Here is a 12,683-nt window from a genome sequence, read left to right as displayed (position 1 = left end):
ATTGCTATTTTTGTGCTTCTTTTTATCTCTCCAAAACTGCTTCAAGCAACTTCTTTTTGGAAGAGAGAACTGGGATAGGAGTTTTTGATATAAATAATAATTTATATAACAAATATTTTGAGAGGAAAATTAAAACATCTTATTCGGATGCACATATGCCCCACCCTCAAAACTTTTGTCAGTCGTATTTGACAACAGAGTGGGCAGAATTCATTTCAGTCCCCAAATAATTATTTCAATGTCACACATGCAAGGAAGGAAAACGTTAGCTCATTCTAAGGTAATTCTGTTTCCCCCGCCATAAGCCGAAGCGCAGGAAGTATAGTGCCATTATGTCAGTCTGTTCTGCAGTCACATTTTGGCTACTGCTTACTCTCAGAAAATTACAGAAAAGGCACTTTTACATCTGGATCCTAAGCATGTTAGCTTAGAAGTCAGTCCACTTTCTACAGTGGTTCTTACACCTAAGTCAGTGTTCATAGGCTTGAAGTACCTTCTTAGGAAATCTGACTATGGTTCAACATGCCATGGTCACATCCAGGTTAGATTACTGCAGTGTGTGGGGTTGGTTGTCTTTGAAAAGTGTTTGGACATTTCAGCTGGTTGCAAAATGTTGCAGTGGGAGCTTTGGGTCCTTATACGACAAAATTTGAGTTATTTAGATAGTGTGCCAGAGGCCTGCTCATGTTTGGACCTAGATGAGCAGTTCCTTATGCAAAGGTGAAATTCAATGCATGAAGGGCAATTGAAGCATCCTATGTGGATGGTTGAGGTGATCCTGGTATCCCACTATGTGTGTGTTGACACCAGGCTCCAGTATAGCAGAAGGAGCTTCTGTATACCTGATGAAGCGTCTCCACCCCCGTCTTAAAGCCTGCACACTGAGGTCCACCTCTTGAGGACCTTCTCGGCGGTAGCGCCCTCCCTGTGGAACACCCTCCCATCATATGCCAAGGAGATAAAGAATTACAAAACTTTTAGAAGACATCTGAAGGCAGCCATGTATCAGGAAGTTTTTAATGTTTGTGAAATTTTATTATTTTTTATATTTTGCTGGAAGCTGCCCAGAGTGGCTGGGGATACCCAGCCAGATGGGTGGGGTATAAATTATTATTGCTGTTTGATAAAGTAGCCTTGCATTTTGTTTTTAACAGGCTGACTGATCCTTGAGGTCTTTAACTCTTCTTTGTAAGTGATAACTTACATTCAAACGAGGGGAAAATGGCATTTGTTTCAACTCAAGGACCCACTGTGGTTGACCAAACCACTTTAATGAAAAAATACCTCCAGTTTGTGGCAGCTCTAACAGATGTCAATACACGTAAGTTTATTTTCAGGTTTTTTCTTCTATTTTTGCTTCATCTGCTAGACGAGTTATTCACACTGGCCTAGTGCAGGTGTATCACTGGCTCTTGCAAATTGCAGCCGGCAAATCGGAACCTAAATTTGGGAATGTGCTCAACCTTCATCTTTCCTGTCATATGTGAATTCTTATTGGCCTTAAGCATGATTTTGAATTTTATCTGTACCAATCCTGAGCATTCTTGATGCTAGCAGGAGTCCCCATCTTTACCGCAGTGTGAAATCTTAAGTTTGAAGTGGGTTTGCAAACCTTGGGTGAAGAGCGAACCTGGTTAGCATTCACTTTAGGTAGTAGCATTGCTGTAGAGTGAATGCTAGACTGTGATTAAGGTCCTCAGGGAGAAATGGAAATTGTTTTGGAGAGTGAAGGGAATATGGGCCTGAGGTTGGTTCCTGACCAAGAAATCAGGATTTGGAGTGAGCCAGAGTTGTGTCTGCACCGGGCCATGGTTCAGTAAACTCCGCCGTCACCTTAAGCTTTGCTTTAATGAAGAAGCAAAATGATGAAAAATAATTTCTTGAACCCTGAAAAAGTAACCTTGTGTGTGACTGCGTGGAGATGGACGAGTGCAGGTGTGTTTGAGTGAGAGTTGTGATTTGTGGAATTCACAATTTGGGTCATGAGAGCCAAACTGATAAGATCTGACTGCTTCTTGGCGCGCGGTCAAAGAGCATTTATTCAATATCTGTCAAACATGTAATTTAAATTTTTTCCCCTTTTTATTATTCCATTCTTGATTTGTAGCGGATGAAACAAAGCTGAAGATGATGCAAGAAGTCAGCGAAAACTTTGAGGTAACGAAAACCAGATGGCTGTCTTACTGATCTAAACATTGTAGACCTTTGTGGAGAGATTTCCAACAATAATTATGTAAGGTGGCTTCTCTACTAGAGACCCACCCAACTGAAATATGATCAGGACAGTTAAAATTGTCCCACGCCCCCAAATCTACTTAGGCTTGGTGCAGAGACACAAATCAAGCCATACTTGAGTATAACACGTTTGCTGTGAGCCATAGCCCACCAGGGGTTGGACTTGATGGCCCTTGTGGTCTCTTCCAACTCTATGATTCTATGATTCTAGGTATACCATACAGGTGAGTTTTGATCTGGTGGAGGAGGGACAGATTGTTCCATCTCTCCTTCAGCAGTCTGCTTGGTTTCTGTACTGGCCACAGAGGAAGGAAAATTTCTTCCTCCTTAACCAACCCAGAACCACAGTGAACTGGTGGAGCACGGCTGCTATACTGCTTGGTAGGTTTTGTTTTTGTTTTAAAAAACGATTCTGCTAAGAGGCCAGTAATCTGCATTTCCAAGCTGGCCACAGTGGTGGGGGCTTCTGTTTTTTTGCAGCCAGCATTGCAAGGCAAATCACAAGTATGCTAGTAAATTTTCTTTTGTAAGGGGAGCAGGCTACTAACTTTTGTGGGCTTGCTGAAACACACTGAAGTTCAAGTATTGGGAAGGAGGCAATGGGATTGCAAGTTAGTTGGCCGTTTGCACAGCCCTCTATTCTAGCTTGGCAATATGTATGCATTCTCCTCAAAATGAGCGAAATAGCAGCTTGAAGAATTTTTTGGCTTGTTTTGTTTTAGTAGCTGCAGCAGCTTGAAGTGGTTGGCTATGAAACCTTTGACTGCCATGCTTTCACTAAAATACTTAATTCCACATCGTGTACATGTTTGAAATAAGGATCCTTAAAACGTTGTTTTCTCCTACTAGAATGTGACGTCATCCCAGCAGTATTCCACGTTCCTGGAACACATCATTCCTCGCTTCCTTACTTTTCTCCAGGACGGAGAGGTTCAATTTCTGCAGGAAAAGCCAGCACAGGTATATTTTGAAACGAACTCTTCTCTTTCTCTCAGGCTTTGTCTTTCAGTGAGTCCTGTTGACAAACCAGAAGGAAGCTTTGTTATTTATGCATATTGGGATTTTATTTGTGTGTTTTTCTTTGACGTGTTCCTCAAGCTGTTAGGGCTTTACCATATGACTTTTCACTGAGTTATACATTTTGAGTTGATGACCCTCTTTCTTCTTTGATCCCTCGACAGCAACTGAGAAAATTAGTTCTGGAAATAATCCATAGAATACCAACAAATGAACATCTTCGACCACACACCAAAAATATCTTATCTGTCATGTTCAGATTTCTAGAGGTACTGTACTTTAAAAATACAATCTTAGCAACATTTTTTTTTAAAGAATTACTCCTGTTGTGGATTTACCTACCTTTGAAACTTCATAACTGGAAAGATAACTAGAAGTGATGGAATACTATTTAAAATGTCACGTGTTGTTCTGTTACTCCAATGTGCTTGTATATGAGAAACAATGCAGTGAATGAGAGCCCTTAGGGGCAAGTTAAAAATATACCGTTTTCATTTTATGTGGCATTAAAAAAAAAATCATTTGTCAACTGAGATGCAAAATGCACCAAACCTCCAATTTTCCAGGTTACTTGTGTGGAGAGGTTTTGTAGAAGATTAACCTACTTTCTTATTCCTCTCTATGATCGCTGTGTAAAGCTGCATTGCATGTTTTTGCTACATCCTGGTTTTCCCCTCCTCCTTTCCTAATTTATTATGCTTTATTGTTGTCCCCATTGTTGTGAAAAGTCTCTATGTTTTTTATAATTTTATTTATAGTTTTTGTTTATATACATTTCAATAGTTTAACAATAGTTCTAACATTTCAAACCTCGACTTCCTTCCTTCCTCTTTCTGCAGTTCCTTAAATTTATTTTATCATTTCCTGCATATTCTAAATTAACAACTTAATCTTTTATTCATCTATTTTGATTATATGTTCTTTTGAAACTGCAGGTTATTACAGTAATTCTGCCAGTGTCTTTATCTGTTTACAATTTGTTTGTAAATATTCAATAAACCATTTCCCATCTTTTATACATAAATAAATTTCTGTACTGTTTGGGTAGTTCTACACCTATAATTCCCAAGAGAAAAGCTTCTTCTTCTTCTTCTTCTTTATATTACAAATGTTACCTTGAACATCTTTTCCAGTTCATTATATATCATTTCCCAGTAAGCTTTAACTTTACTACAACACCACATATGATAAAAAGTACCTTCTTTTTCTTTGTATTTCCAACACTTATTCGATTTTGATTTATGCGTTTTTGGCAATCTTCTAGGTGTTAGATACCATCTATATAACATTTTCATGTAATTTGTGAAAAGTCTCTATGTACCTTGGGCTTCTTCTCTCATAACAAAATGACAATAAAGATTATTTTTAAGGAATTACTGTTTCACAGAAGCAAATACACTTTTCTGAATAATTCAGAAACTATGACAACTGTAACATTATTTTAAAAGTTCAGGAATTCAGTCATGAAATAATAAATCTGTTCTCTTTCCCCCTACACTTAGACTGAAAATGAAGAAAATGTACTTATTTGTTTGAGGATAATCATTGAATTGCACAAACAGTTCCGGCCACCAATCACACAAGAGGTAAATTACTTCCTCCTGTACTATTAAAGTTTTATTTTTGTATTACTGCTTTGATATATTTGATTTGTGACTCTTGCATTGCAGAGGGTTGGACTAGATGAACCTTGGTGTCCTTTCCATGTCTACAGTTCTATGATTCTGTGCTTTGTTATATTAGAAACATAATATAATAATATTTGAAAATACAATGGAAAAGAATTGGACCAGTGCTGCTGTCTCCTTATGAAATCTCTGGGAGGTTTCAGAAACCTTAGAATATTGTAATTAAGTACTTAGGCTTCAAGTTATGAGAAAAAGTGCATACAGTTGTGGATTTTATGGATAGATTTCATAAATTATTAGAATAGTTGTAAAGGAATCATTTGCTTTCTGTTTTACTGTTACAGTACACACTATCTTATTGGATGTGTAAACTTAGGCTGCAATCGTGTACTCAGTAAGAAGCCCTATTGAACTCATTGGGACTTCCTTCTCAGTAGATGTATATAGAATTGTGCTGTTAAGTTCACATAAGGAAGGGTCTTGTCCCCTCCTTTTGCCTATGCTCCCCTCTGCCTCTCTGGAGTGTTGGGTGTGTGTTATTCAGCAGGGGTGGCCAACTCCCAAGAGACTGCGATCTACTCGCAGAGTTAACAACTGGCAGTGATCTACCCCCTTTTGGGGGGTTCAGGTCAAAGTTGCTGAGCTTTTTTGGGGGGTGCAGGGCAAAAATGTTGAGCTTCTTTAAGAGGAGCTTAAGAGGAGCTTTAAGTTGAGCTCCTTTGGGGGGAGCCAGTGATCTACTGGTGATCTACAGCAGACGTCCAGTGATCTACCGGTAGATGATGATCTACCTGTTGGACGTGCCTGTGTTATTGGATGTATAATGGACCAGGTCCCTTAGGTGATGCTCTACATGGTGTCCAGGCTCTCTCCTAACTCAGTGGGGTGGGTGGGTGGTGGTGGGTGCTCCTGAACAATGCGGAATGGGGCATAGGGAGGGGCTACTTGGGGAGGAAATAAATATTCAAAAACTGGCTTCTTCCAACCATTTACAATTAAGGCTGTTATGAAGGTGATAACTCTGAATCTTAACTACCACTTGAGGCTGCAAGTGGGAGAACATATAGAATCACAGAATTGTTAAGTTGGAAGGGATCCTGAGAGCCTTCAAGTCCAACAGCCTGCTATGCAGGAGTCTCAACTAAAGCATCCATGACAGATGGCCATCTCAGCTCTGCTTAAAAACCTCCAATGAAGGAGAATCCACCACCTTCCAGGGAGTCTGTTCCACTGTCAAACAGCTCTTACTCTCAGAAAGTTCTTCCTTTCTTGTAATTTGAACCTATTGGATTGAGTCCTATCCTCCAGAGCAGGAGAAAGCAAGGTTGCTCCATCTTCCATGTGACAGCCCTTTAGATATTTGAAGATGGCTATCATATCTCCTCTTATCCACCCTTACTAGTGGTCTGTTGCTTTTGAGCAGGTTATGCCCCTCTAATTCTTTCTATTTATGAGTCTCCTCCTACCAGGTTTCAGTAATGCCTATTAGGTCATATTTGCCACCCTGCATTAAGGGCTCAAATTCATCTTGCTTGTTTCCCATACTGTGCATTAGTATGGAGGCAATTCAGATCACTAGTTGGAATTCTAAGTTCCCAAATTAAACTTAGGCATGGCGAATGCATAAAATAATTGAGCAATGGGTTCTGCATCCCCAAGGGACTTGGGTGTGGGTTTCTTAAACAGCTCCATCCTACATATCCAGGAATACTGTTGTATCCGTGTAAGTTGGCAAGAGAGTGGTAATCCTACTGGGCATGCTAAATCATTGGATGCCCTAAAACTAGTTACCGTATCTTTCACCCTATAGGGCGCACCGGCCCATAGGACGCACCTCGGTTTTTGGGGGGACACCTGCGCGAAGCACGGGGCGCCCTCCGGAGGGTGCCCTGTGCTTCGGGCTGCAGGCTGCTGCTCGCTAGGCTTGCGGATAGCTTCCTGAAGCCTGGAGAGCGAGAGGGGTCGGTGCGCACCGACGCCTCTCGCTCTCCAGGCTTCAGTGAAAGCCTGCATTCGCCCCATAGGACACACGCACATTTCCCCTTCATTTTTGGAGGGGAAAAAGTGTGTCCTATAGGGCGAAAAATACGGTACTTAGAACCTGCCCAGTTCACTTCCTTTGTTTCTAAAGTTGTTCAGTGTGAATACCTAGAAATAGAATGGCTTAAAAAAAAGTTTTTTAGAACATAGACTCATACTTTTTTTCTCTCCCTTTCCACAGATACATCATTTTTTGGATTTTGTGAAACAGATTTACAAGGAGCTTCCAAAAGTAGTGGTAGGTCTTAATTAATTTTTTTCAACTTCTGAAATCCACATTCTTGACCCATCATGGATAAAATACCCCAACCTGGTGTCTTTTCCTTTATGCCGTCTGGAACACTTTTGATTATTATTATTTTGCCTTGCAAAATTGGCAGGAGCTTGCAGGTCTGGTAATCGCCCACCCACCAGCTCCATAAGATCTCAATCTTGTCAGGATTCACTTGGAGATTCAAAGGCCGGGACAACAACAACAACCACCACCTTTACACCACCTTTTTGTATAGTGCTTTCAAGTGTTCAAAGTACCTTATGGTCCTTGCAAGGGGCTGTATTAGAAAGATGGGATTGTAATAGCCCTGAATGTATATTGAGAGGGATGTTGAAATGCTTGGTGTGGGCATTGTAAATGCCATATTATAAGAAAAGATGTTGGGAGCAAACATTTAATCATAGACGATCAGCAGTGCCCATTATTGCAGCAGTATAATCATGTGATAATTGTATCCAGAGATAGCTAATAGTTTATTGAACTATTCTTAGTACGATATTCACAGTTCTGTATTAATTATCAACGATGAGTTTTTCCAAAGTTGCCTGTTGTCAGAGCTTCCTCCTTTCCTCCCACCCCATCCCTCTGCAATCACGGAGTCTGGTAGAAGTGGCTTTCCCCTGCTTTATTCGTGCTTCACCTCCGTAAGCTTATCAGCGCTTGTGAAGTCGGCGAGATCTGCAGCTATGGTTAATGCTTCAAAATCTCTTTGCTTCTTGCCGTAGAATCGTTACTTTGAGAATCCTCAGGTTATCCCCGACAACACTGTTCCTACTCCAGAAATGGTGGGTATGATCACGACAATCGTAGTGAAAGTAAATCCAGAACGGGACGACAGCGAAACGAGAACGGTATGTATAATACATGACTCCAGCTCGTAATAGAACCCTGTGGTTTACGGTGCATCTGTGTTGGCATGAATTGAATATGAACCTTGGCAGTGCCAAGATGGGAGACAGTGGAGAGCCCCACCTGAGCAATACATCTATAAGCAATAAATATATGTCACCTCCTGTCTGCCACCTGGTGGAGGCTTCATTCCAAGAGTTTGGTTACCTCTTTTCATTACTGGACACCACTCCTTTTGTTTTTATTTAGCATTTCTGACCCATTCAGTCTCTCGCTCCCCTATACAGCATCGGTTTCTGTCCTTTCTGCCTCTCCTTTCTCTCTCACTGACTTCCCACGGGCGTTGTGAGTCCTCCTAGAATCATAGAGTTGGAAGGGACCCTGAGGATCATCTGGTCCAGCCCCCTGCAATGCAGGAATATTCAGCTGTCCCTTATGGGGATTGAACCTCCGACCTTGGCATTATCAGCACCATGCTCTAACTGACCAAGCTATCTCTGGTGCCTCGAATCCCTCCCCACTCTGCTGCCCTGGCCAGGCACGCTCTTTGTTGCAGCCCTACTTTCCTTCATAGTTTGTCCTATTCCCTTCTGTCTCTTCCTTTGTGCTGCTTCATGTCTCTCTGCTCTGTCTTTCCCCTTGTCTTCCTTCATTCTTGCTTCCCCCGCCCGCCTTCTGTTTCCCGTTGGGACTGACAGCCAACAGTCTGGTGCTGCTCTTTCATCTGAAGGACGTTCTCTGCATCCTCTGCTTGCCCAGCATCATTAAGCTGTTTGTCGGGTCTTCATGGGTCACGTGGACCAAGTTGGAGCTTGAGAAAGAAAAAAACATGTTGGTTAAAGCTTGCAAGCTATATTGAAACAAACAGATCCAAGAAAGCAGATGTTAAACTGTGTTTCATGCTAACAGCTTTAATTTTTTTTTTAAATCCCATTTTAAAAGAGACATTTGTGGAAATGTTTGCCCTTTGCTTCTGTTTTTTTTTTTTCCAGCATTCAATAATTCCTCGAGGCTCTCTCTCCTTGAAGGTGTTAGCTGAGCTGCCCATTATTGTTGTCCTTATGTATCAGGTTAGTACTGGAACGCTTCATATAAATAACTAGGTTGTGTGTAAATTTCTGCCCTGTATTCTAGCCAAACTTTAGTGCTTCCCCCTCCCCATATCTGGCATATGAATGAAGGGCCACTGTAACTTTTGGGGCATCGAGCTGCGAACTTACTTGGGTTGCAGTTTTGTTCAAAAACTGCCTTGTAAGCAACAATCATATGTCTCTCATCACAAACTCTTTTCTTTCTTTAGCTGTACAAACTGAACATCCATAACGTGGTGGCTGAATTTGTACCCTTGATCATGAATACAATTATTATTCAGGTGTCCACACAAGCAAGGTAAGGTTACATAACAAAATCTCCTGGCGAAGCCTTTTTACATTAGCCATGTATATGGTAACGTTTAAGCTTTAAAAAAAGAAGAAACACCATTCATGAGGTAATTTTTTTAAAAAAGGAAAGGCAAGACTAAATCACTGTTTGACGTTCAATTTTCAGGCAGCATAAACTTTACAACAAGGAACTGTATGCGGACTTCATTGCTGCACAGATAAAAACGTTGTCGTTCTTGGCCTACATAATAAGAATTTATCAGGTAAGTTACATTCAAGAGGTTTGAGCATTCTTGGACAGGTGGAGGCAGAGAGTCATGCATTCCACTAGTTAACAGAACTTTTTTCGATGGGTGCATAGGCTGTATCAAAAGAGAACAAAATAGGAAACCTTTAAACTCCATGTAAAAGGGAAATACTTTTGAAACCCCACCCAAAAAGTATGTGTAAAACAACGTTTTGTATAACACAGGGGGTGGGGAAAACTTTACTGAACTACAACTCCCATCAGCCCTAGTAAGCATGGCCAATGACCAGGGATTATGGGAGTTTTTGTTCAGCAGCACCTGGAGGACAAATGATTCCCCACAAAGCCATATAACTGAGGATTTCTGAGGATTCATAGGAGGTAGAAGAAAGCAGGAATTCCCTCTCCTTGCTTTCCTTCTCACCCACTCCCCAATTTTGGGTTTTGTTTGTGTTTTTGGTTGGATTCCTATCCCCTTCTCAGCTTAATACAAAACCACTCCACCACCTCTGTAGATGGGGCCTCTGTATACACAGTGGAAAGTAAGCCTTATTGATGCCTCTACCAGGGTGTGATTCAGTTGAGATTTTAAACCTATATATGCCATAAATATAGCTGGAATATATGCATCTATATTTTTACTTTTATCAGGAATTGGTGGCCAAGTATTCTCAGCAAATGGTAAAAGGCATGTTGCAGTTGCTGTCAAACTGTCCTGCAGAAACAGCTCACCTGAGAAAGGAGCTTCTCATCGCAGCCAAGCATATTCTGACCACGGACCTGAGGAGCCGTATGTCCTTTTTGCATATTTTAAATAGTTGGAATATGTTGGTGGGAAAATGGTGAGAGGTGGGTCACAAGGTATGGTTCTGTGTTCTCAGTGTTACGAGTCCTCTCTTGTTAAGGTTGCTTTATGATTGCTGCCAGAGTCAAGTGGGTGCAATTAGCACAGCAGTTTCAGAGCTAGTTTGAGTTCGCTTCACTTGGCGTGAAGTGGATAGAAAATCAGCCATGCCTATGAACTGGAACCGGTCAAACAGGTCAAATCAGACTGCTGGTACCTGGGAATTTAATATCTTACATTGGTAAATGTAAAATCAACTGGAATCTGCCAAGTTAAATGCAAAGTCCTCGCCCCCCATAAAGTGCTGGTGAGCCTATAGAGTGGAAAAACAAAATTTTTGAGTTTACACTACTCTTCCACAGCTACTTTGTACAGCAGAAATATGGGATTGTATACAATGAAGTCATTCTTTGTTCTCCACCCATTTTCTTATGGTGTGTGCTGGATGAAACTTGTTTTTGGATTGTCTAAATAGATCTATAAAATCGTGATTTGACAAAGGTATAGCTTAGCTTAATTCTGCACATGGGATCCAGCTCTACAGACCTCCTAATCTTGCACTTCCCTTTAAGGATTGCAGTCTTGATTGTAACTTAATTGCTAATTAAGTGTGTTTATCTCATTAACAAAAGCATAATGATATGGAAAGTAACATCTATGTTTGACTCTTGAAAGGGGCATGTTAATCTCCTTATGTTTCTTGCTTTCATGTTCTCAGTCAAATCTAGCCGACCTCACAAGGCTGTTGTGAAGCAAAATGACATAAAGTAAAATGGCATGTACACCACCCTCAGCTCTTTAAACCAATGAGAGAAATTAATGGTGTAGAAATACACAGTTTCAGAAGCACATCTTGGTCAGATCTTTCCATACTAGTGTTCCTTAATACATTTAACATAATTTCTTAGGGGAGTATTTCTGCTGATCTGCAGAGGAATGAGAAGGCTCTAAATGTTTGTATCACTCCAGTAAACTTGGGCAGGGAGCTCAGAATCAGTTTAAGGAAACAAATATTTGAAAGCTAAGTAAATACCTGCGACATTTTGTCTTCATTGAAGAGAGCAGCATGTTAAATTCACTTTTGGCAGAACTGCCACTTCCCGAGGATTAAAAGTCATGCTTGGTAGGCTAAATTTTGCAGGAAATGTTTGATTGGTGGCCCAGAGGTTGGACTGCCTTCTGCATTAATTAAAGCTGCTTAATAATTCTTGTTTTGTTGCCTCCATCATGACAGCGTTCTCTTGTCACTTTTCACTACAGAATTTATTCCGTGCATGGACAAATTGTTCGATGAATCCATACTAATAGGCTCTGGGTACACAGCCCGTGAAACCCTGAGGTACGTAATGAAGCTTGTTCTCTATCTGTTAACGCTGCCAGCGCATGGAATGTTTTAGTGGGTGCACAAGATCATAACCAGGTCTTTGTCCTATCTGCGCTCCCATTTATTGGCTGAAGAAGGAAAAAAGGCAAAAGGGCTGCTCACTCATTATCCCTCCGTGTGTACATTATACCCAAGGAGACTGTAGGAGGACCACACCTATAGACCCTACCCATGACAGGCTCCTGGCATCCCAGTCCCCTGGTGTCCATACATTAAGGGAACTGTTAGAAAGGAGAGTCTACAGCTCTGTGCATTTTGAGATCCCCAATCATGTCTGTGCTTATGCTCTACTTCTCAATTGTCCCTGAATGTGCAGATGGTTTGGCATTGCTGGCAGGTGCAGTCCCTCTCTTCTCTCCACTGTGTCTTCTCTACGGGTGGTCGGCTAATAAGTTAACGGTTGTACAAGGCATCTTTTCTTGCATGTGCCATGATGGCTGTTTTCTACTCTAATAAGTTTAGTCCCCAAGACGGTTGGATGGCGCCTTTTATGCCTTCTTCGGCAACTCCTGCAGCCAAGATGGTGCCAAACATATTGCTCTGCTTTCCTTTGGACGACATCAGTGGTGTCCAAACTTTTTTCAAATAGGGCCAGATTTGATGCAGTGAAGGGCCGTGGGGGCCGACCAAAGGGCCAACGAAAGTTGACTTTTTTTAGGATTGAAGTTTTTGATCTTTTTTTAAGGGTTGAAGGTGTTGAGGTTTTTTTTAGGATTTTACCTTAGGAAATAAACTACCACAGTTTATTAGGCCCCCGAAACGGACTTTGGGCATGTCTGGACT

General features: G+C 41.2%; 1 protein-coding gene across 3 annotated transcripts in view; it reads left to right on the top strand.

Annotated features, from left to right (window-relative positions):
• The first annotated feature begins 1,190 nt into the window (after positions 1–1,190).
• TRRAP (transformation/transcription domain associated protein) overlaps positions 1,191–12,683 on the top strand; it is a 153,491-nt gene continuing 141,998 nt past the window's right edge. For all 3 annotated transcript variants that reach the window (XM_083584841.1, XM_083584840.1, XM_083584839.1), the window contains exons 1-12: positions 1,191–1,321; positions 2,108–2,157; positions 3,085–3,195; positions 3,417–3,521; positions 4,755–4,838; positions 7,102–7,158; positions 7,920–8,045; positions 9,036–9,113; positions 9,344–9,432; positions 9,592–9,688; positions 10,324–10,462; positions 11,777–11,855. In XM_083584841.1, the coding sequence (XP_083440967.1) occupies positions 1,222–1,321; positions 2,108–2,157; positions 3,085–3,195; positions 3,417–3,521; positions 4,755–4,838; positions 7,102–7,158; positions 7,920–8,045; positions 9,036–9,113; positions 9,344–9,432; positions 9,592–9,688; positions 10,324–10,462; positions 11,777–11,855 (1,115 nt within the window). In that variant the 5' untranslated portion in view covers positions 1,191–1,221. The remainder of the gene's footprint in view (positions 1,322–2,107; positions 2,158–3,084; positions 3,196–3,416; positions 3,522–4,754; positions 4,839–7,101; positions 7,159–7,919; positions 8,046–9,035; positions 9,114–9,343; positions 9,433–9,591; positions 9,689–10,323; positions 10,463–11,776; positions 11,856–12,683) is intronic.

The sequence above is a fragment of the Podarcis filfolensis genome, assembly GCF_964270895.1.
Source record: "Podarcis filfolensis genome assembly, chromosome: 14".
NCBI classification, from domain to species: Eukaryota; Metazoa; Chordata; class Lepidosauria; order Squamata; family Lacertidae; genus Podarcis; species Podarcis filfolensis.
This window is presented reverse-complemented; position numbering and strand designations above follow the sequence as displayed.